At 43.4% G+C, this 26402-nt stretch overlaps 1 protein-coding gene and 1 long non-coding RNA gene across 5 annotated transcripts in view; one reads left to right on the top strand and one right to left on the bottom strand.

Moving 5' to 3' along the window:
• The window catches only part of LOC137429055 (uncharacterized), a 346812-nt gene that overhangs the window by 199336 nt on the left and 121074 nt on the right, over positions 1-26402 (top strand). For 2 of the 4 annotated variants that reach the window (XM_068119076.2, XM_068119074.2), the window contains one exon: positions 403-666. The exons of 1 other annotated variant lie outside the window; for it this stretch is intronic. In XM_068119076.2, the coding sequence (XP_067975177.2) occupies positions 403-666 (264 nt within the window). The remainder of the gene's footprint in view (positions 1-402; positions 667-26402) is intronic. One more of the 4 variants, XM_068119075.2, reaches the window with a different exon arrangement.
• On the bottom strand, positions 1952-16558 carry LOC137429319 (uncharacterized). The gene is made up of 4 exons (XR_010984882.2): positions 16391-16558; positions 2561-3061; positions 2364-2455; positions 1952-2254 (listed from the first exon to the last, which is right to left on the bottom strand). It is a non-coding gene; the product is annotated as an uncharacterized LOC137429319 (long non-coding RNA).

Here is a 26402-nt window from a genome sequence, read left to right as displayed (position 1 = left end):
CCATAACTAGCCTTGTTTTGTGTCAGCATCAACGTCTCAACAATAAGCTATCAACATCTCAGTAGGCCAAACGTTCTACTTGCGTTAGGGGTGTCTTGACAACCCTGCAAAAGGTCAAAATACATCCACACTTTGCCTAACCTTATCTCTGCCCACCTTTCCCCAGCACACTAAATCTCTTCGCTTTCCCCTCTCCTTTTCCAACTCAGACTCGATCAAATGATGAGCCGGTAACTCTTTAAAAGTACTTGAATGATGGCAGTTGATAAATCTGGAGAACTATATTTTAAAATTTGTACAGCACACTTTTCATTATGACACAGCCCTTTGTAGACTTTGCTTTTCTTTTGTTTGTCTATCTTCCTTCTGCTTAATTGTGACTTTCTAAATCACTGACCACAGCAGAGGTTTTACCACCCAGTGTGGCCAAGAAACTTGAGGATTCACCTGTCTTCCTGGTTTCTGTTTCAAAATGGGGAATGGTGGGTGGTATCGGGCAACCCACTTCCAAAGAAGATGTACAGCCGATATGTGGCCCAGACAGTGTACAGCTGCAGGAATGTCCAAATGAGCAGCTTGTGCAGAAGCTGCCTGCACAGTTGAAAACTGTTTCAATATGTGAGAACCATGCAACAACCTTTTCAGATGGCAGCACTACAACTACTGGTCAGTGTAATTCTTGAAGAAACAGCTTTTGAGCTTCTGAATGTTTTCGTTGTACACATCACTATTAAATTTCGAATGTTCTTCCTGATGTACCTAAATATAGATTTCACATGAAGTATTAAACAGTGGAATTATGGCTCAGATGGTCTATGACTTACAGTGGCATCATGTATAAATTAACCCCTTCACTCGTTCACTATTTCATGATGTATACAAACACGTTTAACTGCTGTAAGAGCTTTACCTGCTTTAACTGCTGTAAGGCCGACATGCTCTTTGAAAACTATTTGCACAAAACAATGCACCTGAACACATTATATATTGCATATGATAAATTAACACGAGAACACAAATCGGAAGATGAATCAGAATATGAACCTGCAGTTCAGCAGTATTTTGGATCTTAAATTGGCAAAATGTAGGAAATCTCATCCCGATCACGCATGCGCAGAGAGGAGTGAAGTAATTGTTTTAGTCTGTCTGCCTGTCTTTCAGTGAAACTAGATTGAAAATCATTCCAAACAGGAAACTTACTGTTTTAGGGACATCATAAAGGAGCCAAATATCAGACCTGAAGAACTAATGTTACGTCTTAAATAAGGTGGTGTAAAAGACCATACATAAACGATGGTGAACTTCCAAATATTTAATTTTTCCTTCCAAATAAAACCTTTATTTTATAGAAATTGAATAATTTACTTTAAAGGAGAACGGACATGAGTATAGGCATCAAATGCTTAAGATTAATTAATTGTAGCAACAAAAAAGATTAAGTTTGGCGCAAAAATTGTTGCTCTAGCATGCGTGAATCGTGAGATATCCGAGTTTTAAAATGCCAATAGCAGACGATTTCTTTTGCGCCGGCCAGCATCTCGCGATAATCTGCCCTCCATGATGTGACGTCATCGGAGGAAGCTGATGTGACTGCGCAATAGTAATCAATGGCAGACACCGACTCCGATAGTTGCATAAGTCTGGATATCAGCGATATTTCTGACCAATCTGATGCGGAAAATGAAGAGAAAGTTAATAATCTTGGGGAATCACACTCGATTCTCCCATACAGATTCGAACCATACCGTCCAGAGAGTGAAGAAGAGAAATCGTCGGACACAGACACAATGGCGATCGATTTTGATCTCGGGCGCCTCCAAAATACTGAATGGTATTCATTTTTATGTCTCTTTTTTAATTGAAAAAGTTTCTTTTTCTGGTCAATGGAATACATAACTAATATTTAATTAATGTTCGGTGCCGTGAGGCAAGAAATGGATAGAAACACAGAAACGAAATACGACTTTATTGACTTAGTGCAGCACTGCAGGTGTATCAGTTGTAGTGTTCATGTACAGGCTTTAGTAAGAACAGACATACATATGCAAATACTTATTGTTTCTGGACTCGTCAGCAGATGAAGGCAGGTAGTCGTTATCACTCTCATCAAGAGGTTCAGGGCTGTCACAGCCGACATCTTTTCCAGCAGCTGCCACAGCATCATTTTGATGGCCACATGTTACACAGTGGCCTGGCAGTGGCTCAGTCTGTGTGCCAATGTGTGACACATGGCTGAGCACATCAGTTTGAGAACCTGGAAGTCATCAGCAAACATTAAACATCAAAACAATTAACAAACAATTAACAAGCGAAAAGTAATAGAATCAGAAAAAGCATATTAATAATAATACAGCAAGTAATACCTGTGTTTAAGAGTGCCGAGCTTGGTTTGTGACACCTGAACACGCACGTGTCATCTGGTGCAAGGCTGAAGAGATGTCTCTGTTGACTGAACCTGGAAATAAACCATACATATTTCATTAGTTATGCGATTACTTCGCTAGAAAATTGCAAAAACAAGAATTATGCTGTGGCTATTATTTGTAACAAAGTGACGAACCTCACTGGACACAGCCGTTGTCACAATCAGCATGTGCCTGGCTCTGATCACATGTAGAAGTTGTAGCAGCAGGTTGTGCTACTTTGAGAAGTGATGAAACTTCCTGTGAATAAATAAATAATATGTATCACAAACCACAATTTCACCTGCATGTAGTGATAGAAATTTCGAATATAGGTCACCAAATGTCAAATGTAAACAAACAGAAGCCACACAACTCACCCTTTTCGTTGCTAGTTTTTCTGCAGCTTTCGATTTGCGCGTCTTTTTATCTGGTTTCTCTGCCGAACGAACGAAAATAGACGGTACAGCTGAGGGAATGAGCACCCGTTTATGTTGTACAGCAAATCCCAAACTTGCTTTAAGTTGTGGGATTTCATTGAAACAGTGGTGCTCAAAATGTTCGCTGCACAACACCGACGATGAAGTTGGCATCCACTTCACCCGTGTTCTCTGAACTTGTTTCGTCCAAAGCTTAACTCAGCTTCTCAGCTTAACATCCTTCGGGAATTTGAAAACGGAGACAGTTTCAGTTGGACAATTAGAACAACCAGCAGCCACACAACGACTGGGCATGATTCCAACTGATCGTAACGAAAACAAAGCGATGTTCTGATCATCACGAAGCCAAAAAGGCTTTAAGAACGAAAAACTGGGTTACTTCGCAAACGTCATTTCCGGTTTGCGGTTTTGACAAAACTGATTTTGCTTGTTCGGCGATATTTTGACAAATTCTAATAAAACCGCAAAGATATTTGTGAAATGAACTCAATAGAAGTGTTTAAGATATGTTTATGTTTCGAAATCTGCAAAGTTGTTTTGGTCGTTTCCGTTCTCCTTTAAACACTGGAGAACACAAATTGCCTTCTTGGCACTTAAAAAAAAAGCCTTCCATTTATCAGTACTTGGAAAAGTATTTATATAGTCCCGTGCCCTGAGGGCAGAGTAACTGTGACATTCAGCATTCAGACAAATATGGTAGCACCTAGCGCTGTTTGCTCAGTGCAAATCGCAAAGCAAGAATTAAAAAGACCCTTCCCATGTCCGTTTTCCCAATACTGCGTCGGGTAAGGTGCTCTATGAACTCTCTAGTTACCGTCGCCGGAGGAGACGGTATTGCATTTGAGTCCGTTTGTCTGTCCGTCTGCCTGTCTGTTTGTTTGTCCGCACAGAATAAATATGATTTTCTCTGCAACAGTTGGTCCAATTGACAGGAAATTTCCACCATAGGTGCACCTCCTCCTGTAGAATATTTCAATGATAATTATGACATCATATGTCACGTGGTATGGGCGCCATCTTGGAAACACTGAAAAACCTTGCACACAAAAATATCTCAAAGCGCTGCATAGAAAAAATTGAGACACGGTTCATTGTAAAGAACTCTCCATGGGGAATAACATATTGTTATGTTTGTGGCGGTAGATGATGGAATCCCATAGCAAAGGTAGGACTGTATAATTATAGCACAGACCGTGGATGCGTAGGAGAAATCTCGATGTATTTAAGTGGGGAAACTGGAGCTTAAAATTGTTTATGTGTCTCCACACAGGGGGTGAAGCTGTGTTAACTAGGTAGAGATTAAGGTTTGTTTTCCCCCAGTATGTGATTGCCCCACTTTGGCTGTTCCCTACGTTTTTACAACTACAACAAGGCCAGCTATAAAACCTCTCTTTAAACAACAACAACTGTTTCTTCCAAGCCAGGCAGAGCCGTTCGGCAAGTAAACCCTGCCCCACCAACCTAATAAAGAAAAAGGCCACACCGCCAGAATGGTGCTGGGGCAGTGGGGCTGGGACCTCGTACTGCCGACTTCACCAAAAGCACCATTTTGGGTCAGGGCTAAGTGCCGCCTGAAGGGTGTTAATTGGTTCACGGGTTATCAAACAGAGTGACCACTATATTTGTCATGGGTGTGTGTCTGTGTGTCTGTCTGTCCGCAGCATAACTACCCGATGATATCATCCGATCTTGATGAAACTTGGGTGGGAGGTTGATATCATTATCTAGTTGCGTCCTGCCTAGAGTGGGCGTATTTCGCCCATTGTGGGCGGAGCCACGCCCAAAAAAGATGTCTTTTTAGGGTGTAATCGATTTCAAGCTACATCTTCTCCGAGGGGTTTGGTGGAATCTGACAGGTTTTTGTATTTGGTTAGGCCAATGTCATGTGTCTAGCCCCACGGAGCTCGATTTTTCATTTTCGCCCCAAGGTCAAGGTCACGAAATTTAGAAAAGTCGATTTTTGATGGTTTTATTCCATTAGTTTTATTCCATTAGGACTCGTGGTGGTCCCTCTCGGCTCTCCCCCCGTTGGTATTTTTGTGCACATAAGATTGTTCACGGTTCTGTTTAAATATTATTTAAATATGTATAACCCTTCCCCTTCAGTGTTTTACTCAGTGGTATTTTACAACACGCTGTTTTTCTTCCTATTTAAAAGGCTTTTCTCAATTTCCTCTCCAACTCATTCCACCTAAAAAAAAAGAAATTCAATATCTTATACGTCTCCCTCACTACATGGTCTAAATTCACATTCATTCCATCCCTCCTCCATCATTCTGAACCGGATTGCTAACTTGAAAATCACAACAAACCCAATTTGTTTTCAATGTTCGTCTTTCATTAATCATCCACTTTCTAAACTCCCCTCTTGCCCCTCCCATCCAAATCCCTCCCCTTGCACCTACACTCCTAAACTCCCCCCTTGCCCCGCCACTCTTAAACTCCCCCCCTACCCATCCACTCCTGAACTCCCCCCTTGCCCTTCCACTCCTGAACTCCCCCCTTGCCCTTCCCCTCCTAAACTCCCCCCTCACTCCTCCCCTTCAAAACTCCCCCCCAACCCCTCCCATTCAAATCTCCCCCCATACCATTCCTCTCCAATTCTCCCTCCTCCCCCCTCCTCCTCAAAGCTGCCTCCTCCCCACTTCGTCTCCCTTCTATCTCATACCTCCACCCCCCCCAACCTTCTTCTTTCCTCTGCCTCCCCTCAAACAACCCCTCTCTGTGCCTCATCCCTTCACCTTCAAACCTTTCATCCTCCTCATCCTTCCCTTTCTTGGAACTCTTCTGCAATCGCTGACACACTAACAACTGCTCTCCCTACCTCCCCCTCTCATCCTTCATCTTACCCTACTCCTCCCCTCCCCTGTCCTGTACCCGATGCTCCCCCTCTCTCTTCATTAACGGTATGGACCTCGCTCGCTCGTGAACCATCGTCGTCTCCTGACTTGTTTTATTTTATATTTCCCCCTGTGTGTATTGTGAATCTGATGGAGGATCCTCAAAGTAGACATTGGCTTTTACCTCACCTTTCATTTTTATTCCTCGATTTATTTTTACTTGATCATATTTGTTGAATTTTACTGTCGTGTTTCTTTGTTTGTGGTTTTGGAATAAGCCTGTGTGTTCCGTCCAGATAAATCCCTCACATCTCTTCTATCCCGCGCACACCAAAGATAACCGCTATATATTCGGCTGGTTGCCTCGGAGTTAAACTCCTCTCTGCTATTCTTCCAAGGCTGGTGTTCATCGGCTGCGGACACTACAATATGTTAATGATTACGTCATAGGTTCCTCCATTATGACGTCATAATTCGACAAGTACAAAACTTCATCCGATAAAGATGAAATTTATTGAGCATCATCTTTGGATAAATTGGTGGAGAAAAAAAAGATGTCATCGGTCACGTGGTTCGGCCGCCATATTTGTTTTAACACAAAAGCCTTAAAAATCATTAAAAACAAGTCCTGGTGAGGGTCTGCAATCTCTGGTTACTCTTACTTGTATTTATGTTCAATCCACGATGGCTGCCGAACCACGTGACTGATGACATCATCAATTTAATTCTCCCATACAATTTTTGTGTAGATCATGCTCATGAAATTTCAAACTGATCTGATCAAGTGTTCTACTTGTCTAATTATGCCACCATAATGAAGACAGCAATGACATCGTCAATACTCCTCATGGGGAACATATATTCATGATGAGATATGTTTAAATTTTTTCCATGTAGCAGTTTCGGAGATATAGAGGTGATGTTTTTCCAAGATATCACCTGAACCACGTGACCTATGACATCATAATTATCATTAAAATTTATACAGCGCTTCTGGCGCTCCTATGGTGAAAATTTCTGGACAGTCGGGCCTACGGTTGCAGAGAAAAGCATATTCATGTTCTGTGCAGACAAGGACAGACAGACAGACAAACAGACAGAACAAGAAATATGTCGTGCATCGCACGATACTTGCAAAATCCCTAAAATAAGTTGTTGGCCTATGATGACCTCAAAAATATGTAATGGTTGAATTTAGTGACCTGGTATGCAAATCCTCTTAAAATTTTAAGTCAATCGGATGAAAATTGAGGATTTTAGAAATTTGACAAAGTTGGTGACTTTGGCCTATGTTAACCTATTGACCTTTTGGCCCCAAAAACAATAGGCTTCTTCCTTATGATCAACTCTACCATTTGGTGAAGTTTCGTGAAGATAGGTTGGAAATTGTGACTTGTAGGCGACTGACATACATACATACATACAGACAGACATACATACAGACAGACATACATACAGACAGACATACATACATACAGACAGACATACATACAGACAGACATACATACAGACAGACATACAGACAGACAGACAGACAGAATAACGCACAAGACCGACCAATATACTTGGCAAATCCTCGATTTTCGCAAGTAACAAATCGATCCAAATGCAATACTCTCTCCTCTGGTGAGAATAACTAGAACGGCACTGGGTAGAGCTCATACATATGCCAGGCTGAACAGTTTACGTCTTGTATTCCACTGATAGGCCGGATCTGCATCCGGACATTAACCAAAATCCAATCGGCTTGTTCTTGTCACCTACCCAACTCGTCCACCAAGTTTCGTCCAAATCCGTCCATAACTTTGAGATATCGTGTTATGTATCATTTTTGCCTCTTCTATCAATGGTGAAGAATCACTTAAGTCTCGTATCCAGATCTGGATCTTCACCAAAATCGGATCATTTCGTCTTTGTCACACACCCAACCTGTCCACCAGGTTTTGTCTGAATCCGTCCATAACTTTTTGAGATATCCTGCTCACAGACAGATAGGGGTGAAAACATAACCTCAGTCCACCTTTGAGCAGAGTTCAGAGCAGAGGTCGGAGGTAACAACAAAATATACATGAAAGAAAAACACAAAACTGGCATTTATTTCTCCACGCCCAAAACCACTCGACCAATACCAAGCAAGCACGTGTACAAAAGCATAAACAGCATCACGAACTCCAACAGTGGTATAACACTCGAACACGCAGCTTCAACTACCACAGACAGCATACCATCCTGTGATATGTCGAGCTCTTGTAGACTATTCATATTCACCATTCTTGTAGACCACTTGTGATACGTCACAGGCAAAACATAAATGCAATACACCATTCCACACCAGAGGGTAACAATGCCTTAAATATACATGCAATACAACATTCCCCTACATAAGTCGGTCTTGCCTCAAATGTACATGCAATACAACATTCCCCACCAGTGGGCAGTCTTGCCCCAAATGTACATGCAATACAATATTCCCCACCAGCGGGCAGTCTTGCCTCAAATGTACATGCAATACAATATTCCCCACCAGCGGGCAGTCTTGCCTCAAATGTACATGCAATACAATATTCCCCACCAGAGGGTGGTCTTGCCTCAAATGTACATGCAATACAATATTCCCCACCAGAGGGTGGTCTTGCCTCAAATGTACATGCAATACAATATTCCCCACCAGAGGGCGGTCTTGCCTCAAATGTACATGCAATACAATATTCCCCACCAGCGGGCAGTCTTGCCTCAAATGTACATGCAATACAATATTCCCCACCAGAGGGTGGTCTTGCCTCAAATGTACATGCAATACAATATTCCCCACCAGAGGGTGGTCTTGCCTCAAATGTACATGCAATACAATATTCCCCACCAGCGGGCAGTCTTGCCTCAAATGTACATGCAATACAATGTTCCCCACCAGAGGGTGGTCTTGCCTCAAATGTACATGCAATACAATGTTCCCCACCAGAGGGTGGTATTGCCTCAAATGTACATGCAATACAATATTCCCCACCAGAGGGCGGTCTTGCCTCAAATGTACATGCAATACAATATTCCCCACCAGAGGGTGGTCTTGCCTCAAATCTACATGTAATACAATATTCCCCAACAGAGGGCGGTCCAGCCTTAAATCTACATGTAATACAATATTCCCCACCAGAGGGCGGTCCAGCCTTAAATCTGCATCCACTACAACATCCGGGTGTGCTCTCAGCTGTTGCACTCCTCGTGTTTTTCACTTTCACCGTTGCAGATTCTCCCTGCTACCACGATAATGATGTTAGGAATTCAACAAAGTTGACTGCATGGACAAACAGGCCTGCGGATAGGTTCCCCACAATTATTGGTTGTGTTTAAGCATGATTTGTACTTGTAGTTTTAATGAGGCATTGCACAAAACTTGGGAAACACATGAAACCCCTTCAACTTGTATTAATTATCACAAGGTAATCAAAAATCATCCCTTTTGCTGCCTGCCTTGCTTTCCAAAACCTTGGATGTGGCCCATAATTTTTGTGAATCCTGACATTGTGACATATCCGATAGACTGGAAAATCTGACAAAAGTTAATGCAGTATTAGTAATTAGAGGCATTTGGTTGGCTCACCCACAATTATCATGCATGCTCGTTCAGTATGTGGTATACTCGCATTCTTGATATCTGCCTGTGCCTTGAGGGCACTTTCTTCCTTCACTTCTTTATGAGTTGTGAAGGCTTGTGAAGGCAAACCCTTGCAAGGAACGTTAACGTAGGAGGAGGCCTTTAGGCCTATCAAAGCCTGCGCTATTATTACCAACTTCTTTTTTGCTTGTCCGTGCTCTATCCTTTTAAATGCTGAGCACCGAAGAAGGAACCAGAACATACCATTTTTAATCTCTTTGGTATGACTCGGCCAGAGTTTGAACCACCGACCTCCCAGACTCAGAGCGGACTCTCTAACCATAATGCCACTGAGACTGAAATGGTATTTTAATGTAATTTATACACTACCCGTCAAAAGTTTTAGAACACCTCAATTTTTCCAGTTTTTATTGAAATTTACGCTGTTTAATGTCTCAATGTACTGATAGAATCATTTTGTTTAACAAAATTTAATTTAAATTTTTGACTCAGCAAAGTAGCCACCTTTTGCAGATATAAACGCCGAACACACTCGTGGCATTCTTTCTACAATGGAAATCTAATATTTTTTGGGAAGTTCTTCCCAACACTTGCAGAAGTTCCCACAAATGTGTTGCACTTGTAGGTTGCTTTGCTTTCACCCTTCTGTCCAGTTCATCCCAAACCAGCTCGATGGGGTTTAAGTCTGGAGACTGTGCTGGCCATTCCATGATTTGAAGCCTACCGTCTTGGTCTTTTCCTCGAAGGTAGCTTTGACATAGCCTAGAGGTGTGTTTAGGGTCATTAGCTTGCTGTAGGATGAACCCCTGACCAACTAGGCGTATACCAGAGGGTATTGCATGACGCTGCAAAATGCTGTGGTAGCCCTTTTGGTTCAGGGTGCCATTCACTCTGTGCAAGTCGACGACTCTGGATCCAGCAAAAGAGCCCCAGACCATCACGCTTCCTCCTCCATGTTTGACAGTTGGTGTCACACACTGAGGCACCATCATTTCGCCTACTCGGCGGCATACAAAAACCATGCGTGATGAACCAAATATTTCAAATTTTGATTCATCGGTCCATAAGACCTTCCAGTCTTCAGTAGTCCACTGGCGGTGCTTCATGGCCCAGGCAAGCCTCTTCCCATAAATGTTCGTTTCCCATAAATTGTACACTTTTCAAAATCCAATCACACCCCTCCCCTCCAAATCTTCCCCATCACCCATCTCTGTCAAATCTTCCCCCTTGCCCCTCCCCCCCAAATCTTCCCAAACACCCATCCCTTTCAAATCTCCCCCCCAGCCCCTTCCCTCCTAAACTCCCCCCACACCCCTCCCCTCCGAGACTCTCCCTCACTCCTCCCCTCCTAGACTCCCCTCTCACCCCTCCTCCTCAAAGCGTCCTCCCCCGCTTCTTCCCCCTTCCAACTTTCACCTTCATCTTCCTTAACCTTCTGCCTCACTCTTCCCCCTCCTCAAATAACACCTCACTGCGCCTCACCCAAACACCATCAAACCTTTTGTCTGCCCCATTCTTCCCTTTCTCCAAGCTATTCTGTAATCTCTGACACACCTGCAACAGCTCTCCCTACCTCTTCCTCCTCTTCCACATCCTGCCCTACCGCTCCCCCCCCTGTTCTGTATCCGATGCTCCCCCTTCCTCTTCCTTAACAGTATGGACCTCAAACATCCGGGGCCTTCGCTCAAACTTAACTGATCTCTCCATACAGGTTGCTTCTGACAAACCAGACTAGATCTGCTAAACAGAAACCTTCCTCCTTAATGATGTCTCTGATTCCTTGGTATCTCTCCCAGGTTACTCCCTCCTCCGGTATGATAGACCTGAGCCTCGTCCTGGAGGTGGGGTTGCTATCTTTATAAAAAAACTCTCTTCCTCACTCGCCCTGCACTGCCCTCTCTCCACCTCACCCCCAGGAATACCTTTGGCTACGGCTTCCCCTTCGCTCCCACCTTTTGTTCATATGCGTGTTGTACCGTCCACCAAACAGTGATGACTCCATCTACATCTCGCTGTCTGATAATATGGACCAACTTCTATCTACCCATCCCAACTCTCTCTTCCTCATATGTGGTGATTTCAACTGTCACCATCCCAGTTGGCTGGGGGTGGGTACCTCTCTCACCAGCCATGACTCTTCAGCAAAGGACTTCTGTGACTCACTGGGACTGACACAATCTGTCAATTTCCCAACCCGGATCTCAGTCAACGGAGAATCTTCTCTTCTGGACTTGGTTATGACTAACTTCCCTGAAAATGTCTGCTGCTCTTCTTCTGCTCCAATCGGCTCTTCTGATCATGTGCTTGTTAAAGTGGACATCTCTCTGACCATTTTCAGAGAGCCTCCTCAGCGTCGACGAGTCTGGCATTTCACTCAGGCCAACTGGTACGGTCTTCAAGCAGCCATCAATCATCTGGACTGGTCTCCCATCTCTACTGCCTCTGACATCAACTCATCCTGGGAATTCTTCCAAAGTAAATTGCTCTCTCTCATGCACAGATTTATCCCTTCTCGTATTCAGTTGTCATACCCTTCCTCCCGTCCATGGTACACGGAATCTTGTGGTGAGGCTATTGCCCAGAAACAACTTGCTTTCGTCTCCTGGAAAGCAAGTCCAACGGAAGGAAATCTCATTTCCTTTCACAAAGCCAAAAACAAGTGTGTGTCCACCCTCAGGAGAGCCAGGAAACAATATCTCTCCGTCCTCAGGACCGAACTCTCTTATCTGTCTCCCTCTTCCAAATCCTGGTGGCGTCTGGTAAAATCTGTTTCTGGTGTTTGTTCCCCCTCCATCCCCTCCCTCACCTTAAATGGCCACACGGCTGACTCCGCACGTGAAAAAGCTGAATGCCTCAACTCTGTGTTTTCCTCTAAATCTTGTGTCCCAAACCCATCCCTCTCTATACCCACCGTACCCAGTCGTATCTAGCTGCTCCTGGACTCTGTGTCCTTTCCTCCTGACAAGGTGGAAAAGTTTCTGTCAACCCTCGACTCTGATTCTGCAACTGGACCTGACGGCATCAGCCCACGGGTCCTAAAATCATGTTCTTCCGCTCTTTCACTCCCTCTCTCTGTTCTCTTCACCCTCTCTTTTGCTCAAGGTCATCTTCCATCTGCTTGGAAATCTGCCAACATCACCGCTTTGCACAAAAAAGGTGCAAAAACAGGTCCCAGCAACTACAGACCAATCAGCCTTCTCCCAATTATCAGCAAAGTCATGGAATCCATCATTGCTTCAGATATGAAATCTTTCCTCTTCTCCAATGGCTTGATCTCTGATCATCAATTTGGTTTCAGACCTGGACACTCCACTCTGGACATGCTGCTTCTGCTTTCTCAACAATGGATGGAGGTCCTCAATGCCAAACAGGAAATTAGAGCAGTCTCCCTTGACATATCACGTGCTTTCGATACGGTCTGGCACCCCGCTCTGCTCACCAAACTCTCCTCTTTTGGTATCCATGGAAATCTCCACGCATGGCTGGCGGACTTCCTCTCTAGTCGTAGTCAACGTGTGGCCCTGAATGGGTTTCTCTCATCTCCTCTTCCTGTTCAGGCTGGAGTTCCCCAAGGCAGTGTTCTGGGCCCTGTGTTTTTTCTGGTCTTCATCAATGATCTCTCTGACTCTCTTGAAAATCCTCTCTATCTCTTTGCTGACGACTCTACTCTCTGTCGCTCCATTCTTCATCCCTCAGATCGGCAGTCTGCAGCCTCCTCACTCTCTGCAGACCTTGACAAAATCAGACTGGGCAAACAAGTGGAACATGTCTTTCAATCCTGACAAATCTCACACTCTTACGATGTCTCTCCAAAAAGACCGACTGGACAACCCTCCCATACACTTTCTGAATAATCCTCTCCAAGAAGTTCTGTCACTCAAGCTTTTGGGTCTCACTATCTGCCATGATCTTTCCTGGAAAAAACACATTTCAAATCTGGCCTCCAAAGCCAGTCGCCGACTGGGCATCCTCCGTCGTGCGAAGTCCTTCCTTGGCACACCTGAGCTCCTCACCACATACAAGGCTTTCATCCGCAGCTCAATGGAATACTGCTCTCCCCTCTGGGCTGGTGCTCCTGCCTCACACCTAGCTCGCCTTCCCGCTGTTGAAACCAAAGCATTCAGAATCATTGGAATCTCCCGCGATGAAGCTAACTCCAAGGGCCTCTCACTCACTCACCGCAGGCAGGTTGGTGGTCTTTCCGTCTTCTACCGACTCCTCTCTGGCCTTGCCCCCTCAGCTCTCTCTGGGCTCTGTCCCGCAAATATTCCTACAGGTCGCACAAGATCTGCCTGCAACCCTCTTTTGGTTAAACTGCCAAAATCAAGACTCTCTGCTCACCTTCACTCCTTCATTCCTCTTTTCTCCCGCCTCTGGAACAAACTCCCTCACTCTCTTCAATCCCACTCCACCCTCCAAGTCTTTAAAACAGCTGTTCACCACCATCTCTTATCTTCCCCCATCCAAAACCTTGATCTTTTCTACCCCCGCTAATTTCACCCCAATTCCACTTTTTGAAATACCAACTTCTGTCCTGGAAGTCCTTGGTGTCCTTGTGCTTTATACTTCTCCCTCCCCCCCTCCCCCTTCCCATGCCTCCTCCCCCCGGGCCCTCTCCCTTCCACACATCTCCCTGCTCTCGGATGTTGTGTTTGTGTGCTTCCCCTTTTCTCCCCATCTTGTCTTCCGCTCCCTCTTTTTGTGTATTTTGTTTGTCTGGTCGATTTGTTTGTGAAGTAAATGTTAGCTCTTTCACGAGCCTCGATTCAGTATACAAAAAAAAAAGAAAGAAAAAAAAAAAGCCTCTTTTTAATTGAACTGGACTACCGTCCATTTGAGTTCATCACATACTGAACCCTCCGTCGTCTTCGTCATCGTCGTGTCGTCCGTTAACTTTTCGACGTTAACACTCCAGCATCCACAAATATCAACCGATTCTGATAAAACTTGACATGCAGCATCCTTACCCCAAGCACCAGGTTGGTATTACATTTCAGCCCGATCCGTTGAAAAATGGCGGACTTAGGCGACCATTTTGTTTTTGGTCATGAAAATGACGTTAACACTAGCGTCCACAAATATTAACAGATTTTGATCAAACTTCGAATGTTTAACCATTACCACACAAGGTCGGTTGCTATTGCATTGCAACCCGATCCGTCACAAAATGGCCGCCATATTGTTTTCAGCTCCGAAACGACGTTAAGACTTTAACGTCCACAAATATTTATGGATTTTGATCAAACTTGGTGTGTGAGATTCTTCCCACACAAGGTCGGTTGCTATCGCATGTCAATCTGATCTGTCGCAAAATGGCTGCCATAGGCCGGCATATTTTTTTCAGCTCTTAAGAAAAGCACATTGGGACAAGATGTGGGGGTTGGTGACTTTGAAAGCGAATTACACCCATTTCCTTTTATCTACACAACTATATTTCTGCAACATTGTTGCAAAGTGTAACATTGTATCAATTGTAAAACAAGGACAAGTATAAGGATACAAGGACCTTAAAATTATTACACAATGTTGTTGGCTTTTCATTTAAGTCAAATCTAGTACAGACAACTGACCTACTTTAAAGTTGTCCAGTCAGTTCAGTTGAGTTCTGCTTCCCTGGAAGCTCTAGTTCTTATTTTGCCATCTTAGCAATGGCTTTCTTACTGCCACTTGACCTGTCGAACCTGCAGCTCGAAGTCTTCTCTTCACAGTTGAAACTGAGACTTGCTTGCTTTGACCAGTGTTAAGCTGTGCTTGAAGTTGTTGTCCTGTGAGCTGCCTGTCATGCAAGCTGTTGTCCAGTGAGCCGCCTATCATGCAAGCTGTTGACTCTCAGAAACTTGTCTTCTGATTCTGTTGTGGCTTTGGGTCTGCCAGACCTCTTCCTGTCAGAGTTTCCTCCAGTTTCCAATGTACTACTTCCTGCAGTGCAATATTGTCCAAATAATGCTTCAGAGGGTGTAATAACAGTCTGTTCCAATACTGCTTTTATACAGACGGGGTTTGTAATCAAGTAATCAGCAGAGGTTGGGACACCTGTAGGAATTGTTTGCATCAACTTTAAATGCTTAATTTACTTACATTGCTGCAGAGCAGCTGTAAGTTGTTAACCCATTACTTGTTCCCTGAAGAAGGCCTTTTTTTTTTTACAATATAACTGTGCAATTCACATTATTTTCCCATTTTTGCTGACATAAACTTTTTTTTTTTTACCTCGAGCAGTTTACTACTTACCTTTGTACCATTTCAGGTTATTCACTGGACTTGAATTGCTTACATTTCAATAAAAACTGGAAAAAATTGAGGTGTTCTAAAACTTTTGACCGGTCGTGTATATTTTAGATTTTTTATTATTTTTCAAGTTTTCAAGCCGACATCTCAAATGGTACCCAAATTCTTCAGGGTCTGGAGGTAAAACTGAAAAATAGACCGGGTCCTGAAGCTCATCTGGATCAGGAGCAACTGTCACTCAGACCCCCCCCCCCCCCCCCCCGCAGACTCCCTTAGACCCTGATATTTTTAATGCCGTGAACAACCTTTGGGACATCACAGGTGATGAAGGTTGTGGTCAAGTTTCATTGGAATTGTGTGTGTAGTTTTGAAGAGATCAAATACCTATTTGCGAGTTGATCCGCGTCTCTCCCCCATTGACTCCCTTAATGAGTGCAGATTTTGATGCGGTCAATACACCTTCGTTTAGCATCAGATATGAAGATTGTGACCAAGTTTCATCGAAATCGTGTGTTTGGTTCAAGCAATAATGAAAGAAGGGTTTACGGACTTACTTACTCACTCACTCACTCATTGACTGATTTACTTTCGGACACTGCTCGATCGCATTAGTTCACCCGACTAAAGTCCAGGTGAGCTAAAAACTATGCACACTGCTAAGGAAACCATCTTTCATTTGATAGATCAAAATGAAACCAAGTTAATAGTGGAACATAAGCTTACTCAGAACCCACATTCCAAAGTTCATTCTCAAAGCCGTCAACAGATTTGACAAGTTTACGCATGCAAAGGTAACAGGAGAACAAGGTACCTAGTTCATTCTCCTGACAAATGTTCAGTGATTCTCTTGTAATTAAGCCAACCTACCTTCTTTCAACAATGCTTGCAACTGGTGCGACTTTGTCGCTATGAATTCTCGTTGGTCCTCGTCAACAATTTCCATCCATTTTCCGGCAAAATTCCGCACTCTATCCCAACTTTTTTGGTTAAATTCCTTTAGTGTGTCATCTCCCAGGTCCTCCACATGAATAATACACCGGGTTTCACGAATTTTCAGTCATTCGTACGATGAAAAACAGTAAAACATTGACAAATGATATCAAAAGCGAACGCGTAACCACATACCAGGACGGCGATCCACGATGCTGATTGGCTGAGATGCACAATTATGTGTGAGGTGGCCTCATCACTCCAAATGTAGTGTGTGCTCGGTACATGCACTTAATTCAAACATATCCAGAGATCATGCTTGTGGAAAAGTTCCCCAGACGGTATCGTTTGTGTGGAAGTTATTTTGAGTTGAGAATGACCAATTTAATGCTCCACATTAATTATATTTTAGTTTGCAAGTGGGTAGTGCGAGATGACCGTTTTTGAAGGGATAGATTACGGCTTATAGCCAGTGTTGCAATGAGCCAGTTGCAATGTAATAACCCCTGTTACCTGACATCATTGCATACACTAATGATGTCAGGGACACTGTTTATAAGTGTACATGTACCATTACAATAATCAACTAGAAATCGTCTGAAAATGCAAAGCCCGTCCACGTCTATTTGTATTCAAACGTCGTCTTCCGTATGCTCAAAATAACGAAAACAGTAAAAAAAAAAAAAAAAAAACATTTGATGATTTTATGCAGCCTTGACCTTTGAGTTTTGGATCTAAAAAAAAATCAGCTTCTCGCTTTTGATTGGTGAACCAATTCTGTGACCCAATATGCAAATTCTTAAAATTTCAGGTCAATTGGATGAAAATTGATGATAATAATAATAATAATAATTCATTTATTTTGTATAGCGCTTTTCCAGAAGCCCAAAGGCGCTTTGACAGAGTGGCAAACATAATGCATAACAATACATGAAAACAACAATTGCAAAAAAGACAAGAATCAATAGGGAAATATTTAAAGCAAAAGGAGGGAGAAGGAGAAGAGATAGTCAGGGGTTAAATGCTGTGGGTTGAATGTTGAATGCAGTGTTGAACAGGTGGGTCTTTAGTGATGTTTTGAATGTGGTGAGTGAGGAGGAGTCTCTGATGGTGTGAGGTAGTGAGTTCCAGAGGGTGGTTTTTTATACAATTATGATTTTATACAATCATGACCTTTGACCTTTTGATCTAAAAATAAATAAATTGATGCCTATCTTTTGATTAGTGAACCAACTCAATGACCCGATATGCACATCTTACTATAATTCACCAAATGTCTGTCCGTCTGTTCGAAGGTACCGCAAAAACAGCTCAACCGATCGAAACTATATTTTGTGTGGATAATCCTGGGATCTCCAGGAGTAAAATAGGCTATTTAGTTTTTCCAATTTCAGCTTTGGTCTCCAGCATTCTCAGGTTTGGACTCCCGCATAACATTCGCGTTCACATAACGTCCATTGTGACGATGTTCTCATTGTGACGATGTTGTGACGATGTATGTATTCACGGTAGTGTTTGACGTGACGGTGTGAACGTAATTTCGTAATGTTTTTCGTTTCGTAATCCTTTAATGAACGTTTAATGTTTAATGAACGTTTAATGCCCTTCAATGTCCGGGGCCGCACGTGCGCTACACTGGACGGGCCAGCGTGTACCTCGCCCTTCGCCGTCAGGCTCGGGTAAACCGCTGAGCCCCATCCGTGATGGGGACTGGGGCTTGAGACAGTGTCCTTCATTAAAAGTATAATAAACGCTGTCTCCATCGATCTTGCCAAGGCCGTAACAGCCGTAACGTTTAATCTCTACATGAGAGAATTCCACATAGCTATTTGGGCGGTGAATACGCTAACAGATCGGTCTCCATCGATCTTGCCAAGGCCGTAACAGCTATCGGCTCAAAATCCTTTTAACTGTTGATTTGGTACAGTTACACGTATCGGGAATTTGGTACACATATCGGGAGTACATACGACATAGCGATTGTGAACACAATTATCGATCACGATTCACGATCACGATCATCACGGTCATAGTGTATCGATCACGATTTGAAACACGATGGAATAATATTTACCGATATGAACAGTGATGTGGCTTTTATTGAAATTCTAAAGATACTGTTTAGATTTTGATGATTTGCGTGTGATATGATTCAACGGATGTTTATATGAATCGTTTAAAATTTTTAAAAACCTTCAGTTTCTGATATTTTGCCTTTTCATTTGGGCCTCCCAATTGGAGCCCCGCCCATAGGGCAGGTACCATTGCTAGTTCTTTAAATTTTAGGTTAATCGGGTGAAAATTGCTGATTTTACGCAACCATGGCCTTTGACCTTTTGATCGAAAAAACAACAACAACAATCAGCCTCTAGCTTTTGATTGGTGAACCAATTCAGTGACCCAATATGCAAATTCTTAAAATTTCAGGTCAATCGGATGAAAACTGACGATTTTATGTGACTGACCTTTTGACGAAATTATTAATTTGTCTTATCCTTATTATCATATTAAAGGTTTGGTGAAAATTTTATGACAAAAGCTCAAATGGTAAAAATTACGGCACACGCACGCACGCACGCACACATACACGCACACACACAAACACACACTTTGAGACCTGGGGACGGTTCCGCTCCACCTTCTGAAACCCGCATTTGGAGATAACAACACACGCACGCACGCACGCACGCACGCACGCACACACACACACACACACACACACACACACACACACACACACACACACACACGATTACAAAACCCTGCCTCCTGCTGTTTGTGCGTGCACACACACACACACACACACACACACACACACACACAGGCAGATACTTTGAGACCTGGGGAAGGTTCCGTTCCACCTTCTGAAACCCGCATTTGGAGATAACAATACACACACACACACACACACACACACACACACACACACACACACACACAAAGCTAGATACTTTGAGACCTGGGGAGGGTTCCGTTCCACCTTCTGAAGCCTGCATTTGGAGATAACACACACACACACACACACACACACACACACACACACACACACACACACACACACACACACATCAACTAAGAATTATTGATTACCTTAGCATAGAGGATGTCTGAACCATGGCAATCAAGCATAACCACAACAACTGGACCCTTGGTACGTACAAGTACCACCAATCACGATAGCGATCATCATCTGACACAACCACAGTAAAATAATACTACACATTATTGTATATAGTATTATATTGTTGTGTCCGTAGCTAGTTAAGACCAGCCTTCGACGAATAGCCAAATATTTTATCTCCTGAGACTGCAGCTGGATATGGCAGTTATGCGTGCGCGAGATCGAAGGCGGCGAGGCGTTTATCTGGTCAAAAAGACACGGGTTTATTCCCTAACACAACACCATGCAAAGCAAGACAACAAATTGATAATCAAACTATTTAATAACAAAATAAAGCAAGATTAAATAAATGTTGAGGATCCTCACCACTGACTCAAAGACGGGCACAGGGGAAAAGATAATACAAATATAATGTTTCCTTTTTGTGAATACACTTAGCTCGTCCCAACGAGTTCTTTTGGTGAGGTCAGCAGTGCAAGGTGGCTCGGAGCCGCTCGCGCGGGAAACTCGGCAGAAAATGGCGACGTCGAACGCCATGCGTCAAAGGCAATGTGGGCGCCCGGGGATGAGGCAGATCGTGAAGATGGTCCTCTCGTTTTCTCCACTTCCTTGTCCTTGGAATGGACAGTGTGTCCTTCAGCTCCCTGGCAGGGCACCACCGTCAAAACCTTCTCAAAAAAGTTCAGCACCAAGCTCAAAAGATGGCGAAGCCTTCTTCTCCTAGCAGAGAGAGAGGTCGACTCTTCTTCTTCTTTCCTCACGTCATCCCGACCAATGGTGAAGCTCCTTCAAACATCGCCTCATTCTCGACCCACGTTCTCTGGGCCAATCATGCCTCCTCTGGGCCAATCACCCCCCCCCCCCCCCCATGTACGTGTGAGTGTTCATAGGGCCGGCGGATGCTACAAAATGTTAGGGATTGATCACAGGGGGAATCACGCACTGGGAAAAATTAACCTTAATCCCTACTACTAATTAGCATGTCTTCACCCCCCCCCCCCCCCCCCCCGTGAAGAACACATAAACAACCTAAAGCTGCAGTTTCCCCACTGTACATCGAGATTTCTCCTACGGTCCATGCTACAATTATACAGTGCTACCTTCCCTACGGTATCCTTTTACTTACCCCCCACAAACGTAACACTATGTAAGAAACACTGTGTTCATTACGATAACTAGGTATCAGCACGGCCAGCCTTGGTTACATATAACAGTGGCATGTACTTTGTTATGAGGCAATACACACGGTATGCGACACATACAGATCTTGGTGATGTTAGTCAGCCTCTTATACAAGTCAAACACTGATATCTAACAGGGTTTGGCACATGATGATAAAACTGATTTCACTATTCAATTTACAATGACATTCAATCACTGAGATCACATTGCTTGGATTGGATTTTGCATACTGTTACAACCGTCTTCCAATTCACTCACACATAGGCTAAATCACAACTAACGTTAATAACTCATATTTACACGAAGCCTAAGAGACTCACCGACAATTGCTCATGGGCCAATAGTGCCACAAGGACTGGCAAATCTTATTATAATAGAGAAAACCTACAGTGCATTCAGAAAGTATTCAGACCCGTTAACTTTTTTCACATTTTGTTATGTTGCAGCCTAATGCTGAAATCTTTTAAATTCATTTTTTCCCTCACCAATCTACACTCAACACCCCATAATGACAAAGAGAAAACAGGATTTTAGAAAGTTTTGCAAACTTATGTCCAGAGTAGAATGACCTGGTCTAAATCCAAATTGATGTGATCAGAGATCAAGCCATTGGAGAATAGGAAGGATTTGATATCCGAAGCAATTTTTATTTTTTTATTTTTTTTGTATACAGGATCGAGGCTCGTGAAAGAGCTAACATTTATCAAACAAAAAATCAAAACAGACACACAAAGTATATAATAAGGGGAGCTATATAATAAGGGGAGCGGTAGACAAGATTGGGACAAAAGGGGAAGCACACAAACACAACATTTGAGAGCAGGGACGTTGGGAGATCTGTGGGAGGGAGAGGGCTTGGGGGAAGGAGGCATGGGAAGGGGGTGTGAGAAGTATAAAACTCAAGGATACTACAAGGACTTCCAGGAAAAAAGTTGGTATTTCAAAAAAGTGAATCTGGGGTGAAATTAGCAGGGGTAGAAAAGATCAAGGTTTTGGATGGGGGAAGATAAGAGATGGTGGTGAACAGCTGTTTTAAAGACCTGGAGGGAGGAGTGGGATTGAAGAGAGTGAGGGAGTTTGTTCCAGAGGCGGGAGAACAGGGGATTGAAAGAGTGAAGGTGAGCAGAGAGCCTAGATTTTGGCAGTGTAACCATAAGAGGGTTGCAGGCGGATCCTGTGCGACCTGTAGGAATATTTGGGGGGACAGAGCTATGAATGGTGTTTGGGGAAAACTTTGCCCTCAATTTGTTGATGGATTTAAGCGTTTCAACGTGAATAATGACGTGTTGAAAACACGACGAATCATCGTCAAAATGGCCAAGACTGTCGGGTTTGATGAGGTGGAGGAGGTGATGTCGAGGAGTTGCTGGACTTGTACCTGGAAGAGCTCTCAAATGAGGAAAAGCCCACAGAGTCTTGTTTGTCACAGTCTGAGAGTCCTTTAGGTGCTTTTTTGCAAACTCCAAGCGGGCTTTCATGTGTCTTTCACTGAGGAGAGGCTTCCGTCTGGCCACTCTGCCATAAAGCCCAGATCGGTGGAGTGTTGCAGTGATGGTTGTCCTTCTGGAAGTTTCTCCCATCTCCGCACAGGATCTCTGGAGCTCAGCCAGAGTGACCTTTGGGTTCTTGGTCACCTCACTAACCAAGGCCCTTCTCCCCCGATTGGTCAGTTTGGCCGGGCGGCCAGCTCTTGGAAGAGTCCTGGTTGTTCCAAACTTCTTCCATTTAAGAATTATGGAGGCCACTGTGCTCTTGGGAACCTTCAATGGAGCAGGAAATTTTTTGTAGGCTTCCCCAGATCTGTGCCTCGACACAATCCTGTCTCTGAGCTCCACAGGCAGTTCCTTCGACCTCATGGCTTGGTTTTTACTCTGATATGCATTGTCAGTTGTGAGACCTTATATAGACAGGTGTGTGCCTTTCAAAATCATGTCCAATCAATAGAATTTACCACAGGTGGACTCCAGTCAAGGTGTAGAAACATCTCAACGATGATCAAGAGAAATGGGAGGCACCCGAGCTTAATTTCAAGTGTCATAACAAAGGGTCTGAATACTTATGTCAATGTGATATTTCAGTTTTTTTTTTTAAAGAAATTTGCAAAACTTTCTAAAATCCTGTTTTCTTTGTCATTATGGGGTATTGAGTGTAGATTGATGAGGGAAAAAATGAATTTAAACGATTTCAGCATAAGGCTGCAACATAACAAAATGTGAAAAAAGTGAAGGGGTCTGAATACTTTCTGAATGCACTGTATTTGCGATAAAACTTGGAATCTGGATAGATTGCCTGACCTATAGATTGCCTTTCTGGTGTATTATCTCCAAATAACATTTGCAAACCTGATAATAATTTCATGATTTGCAGGTGAAATGAACTGATAATGATTTGCAGATGAAATCAACTGATAATGATTTGCAGATGAAATCAGCTGATTTTTATTTTTATTTTTTTTGTATACAGAGTCGAGGCTCGTGAAAGAGCTAACATTTATCAAACAAACAAATCAAACAAGCAAACAAGCAAACAAAGTATATAAAAAGGGGAGCGGTCGACAAGATGGGGAGAGAAGGGGAGGAAGCACACAAACACAACATTTGAGAGCAGGAACATCGGGAGATGTTTTTGGAGGGAGAGGGCCTGGAGGGAGGCAGGATAGGTATAAAACGCAAGGACACCAAGGAATTCCAGGAAAGAAGTCAAAAGTCACCTCAAAAAAGTGGATTTGGGGTGAAATTAGCGGGGGTAGAAAAGATCAAGGGTTTGGATTGGGGAAGTTAAGAGATGGTGGTGAACAGCCCTTTTGAAGACCTGGAGGGAGGAGTGGGATTGAAGAGAGTGAGGGAGTTTGTTCCAGAGGCGGGAGAAAAAAGGCATGAAGGAGTAAAGGTGAGCAGAGAGTCTTGATTTTGGCAGTTTAACCATAAGAGGGTTGCAGGCAGATCTTGTGCGACCTGCAGGAATATTTGGGGGTCAGAGCCCAGAGAGAGCTGGGGGAGCAAGGCCGGAGAGGAGTCGGTAGAAGACGGAACTGATAATGATTTAATGATTTGCAGATGAAATCAACTGATAATGATTTAATGATTTGGAGGTTAAATCAACTGATAGTGATTTAATGATTTGCAAGTGAAATTAACTGATGATGATTTGATGATTTGGAGGTGAAATCAACTGATAATTATTTGATGATTTGCAGATGAAATCAACTGATAATGATTTGATGATTTGCAGATGAAATTAACTGATAATGATTTGATGATTTGCAGGTGAAATCAACTGATAATGATTTAATGATTTGCAGGTGAAATCAACTAATAATGATCAGATGACTAACGGAATTCTGGAATACCTTTTAGAACAAGGGATGTTTCATGTAATGTTGAGGAGTGTTGGAGGGAAGTCACCTGTTCCTGTATGAATGGTGTTTGGGGAAAACTTTGCCCTCAATTTGTTGACGGATTTAAGGGTTTCAACGTGAATAATAACGTGTTGAAAACACGACGAATCATCGTCAAAATGGCCAAGACTGTCGGGTTTGATGAGGTGGAGGGGGTGATGTAGAGGAGTTGCTGGACTTGTACCTGGAGGAGCTCTCAAATGAGGACCTACTGCTGGAGAAGGAACACCAGGTGGATGTTAAAATTATAATTTTAAGAAAACAATCCACTGCAAGAGCAAAAATAGGACAATAAGATGAGGATTGAGGCCGCACTCCCCCTAACCTCTGCCTCTTATTATGGGAAATTCGTTTTAATTTTCACGTTTTTCATTCACATTTGCTCTCAGGCTGAAGACGAAGAGCTTAGCTAAGGAGGATGACATTTGGGACTTCACGGGCAGTCCTTCGTGGGTCTACAAATTAATGGCACGCCATGATCTGTCGGTTCGACGCCGCACACACATCTCCCAACATGTACCAGATCTCCCAACAGGCTTCACCAGGAGCATTAATTCTTTTTTGGGGGTGGAGGGTGAGGGGAGGGGGAGGGAAGGGGGAAACATGGGTGCTGTTAATACACGGTCACGGTTAATACACTGGAAGATACGGTATGTGACTTCAAACTTATCCATAGTGAAGACATGAGTGAAATATACAATATTTAGCAGCCTGACAAGTATGTATATTTGTGACCAAAACGTCATCTTCTTCAAAAATATATAAAACCGAAAAACACGATCCGTGAAGCTGATCTGTGAAGCCGTGTGACGATGTATATATGAATTACGTACTGTTTGAACGTCAGTTGCATCCTGTCTATTAATTATGTACGTCTATTAATTACGTACTGTTGGAATATACCTTCCGACCCATTAGACTGAAGAAACCCATTAGATCTTTGAAGAACCTTGAAGCTCCCCGAGACCCCCAAAAACCCTTGTTGTTTCGTATGCAGCCTGTGGCTGCTGGTTACATCATTCCTCTGGAAGCGCGTTTGTGCCGCTGATGCAGTGCCCCAATTACCAGTGAGCTGGTATTCAATTTGCCGACCTCGGAAGGATGACAGGCTGAGTCAACCCCACTGGCGTTAATTCAACGATCGACCGGGATTTGAACTCGGGATCCTATCTATGATCCCAAGCCAGCTGAAAGATCCTTAAAGACCCCGAAGACATTTGAAGACCCAAAATGCCCAGAGAACTTAAAATAACTTGAAGACCCAAAAGACCTCGAAGACTCAAATACCTAAAAGACCGAGATGACCCAAAATTCCCCAGAGGCCCAGAGGACCCAAAATACCTCAATGTATCTTAAAGACTTAGATTACCCTTAAAGACCCTGAAGACCCAAGAGATACAAAGACCCTGAAGACCATTAAAGATACCAAAGACCTTTAAAACCACAAAGACCCAGTTGCTTTAGAACCACCAGACCAGTTTGAACTCTTGACCATTTCGGGCTTTAGACCACTTGGACCTTTTTTGATTACAAATAAATAGCATCACCAATATTATAAATAAATTTGTACAAAAGAAATGCTTGTATTAAGATTGGTGTAAATCATGACAACACAGGAACTCAAGTTTAGTCAGGTCATTGTCCGTGGCCGCCTAACCAAGAGGGCAACGCTCGCTCACTCGCACTACGTCGCTGAAAATGGAACATCCTTTTGTGGGGAGTTTCGTTCGTAGTGGTACATAGTAACGAACGAATTGCATGCAAAGCGTCCGGAAGTACACGTTCCCACTATTGCGATGGTAACCTGCGCGATTTCAAGCTCATAGACACGGTTCTCCATATAATCCTGTTATATCGTTCCACTAAGCCATTGCCTTGAAAATTGTACGCGGTGGTACGGCTGGTAGCGACACCTCAATCCTGGAGAAACTGCTTAATCTCTCGTGACAGAAATGCCGTACCTCTTTCGCTGTGAATGAATGTGGGATATCTGAACAGTAAGAACAATTGTCGCAAGCATTCAATCACCATGGCTGATGACATGTCTGTGCACGGAAAAGCACATGGAAATCGAGAGTACTCGTTGACCACAGTAAGAATGTATCGGTGCCCCCCTGCGCCTGACAACGGACCCTTGAAGTCAACGTTCAAACGTTCCCACGGGAGGCTGGCCTGAATCAACATCCCCATAGACGGTTTATAAAAACTCGGTTTGACTTCGGCGCACACGGAGCATGTCTTGCAGAGAC

This window comes from Myxine glutinosa, chromosome 6, assembly GCF_964187855.1.
Source record: "Myxine glutinosa chromosome 6, kmMyxGlut1.1, whole genome shotgun sequence".
Classification (NCBI taxonomy): Eukaryota; Metazoa; Chordata; class Myxini; order Myxiniformes; family Myxinidae; genus Myxine; species Myxine glutinosa.
Note: the sequence above shows the minus strand (reverse complement) of the source record. Positions and strands in the feature narration are given on the sequence as shown.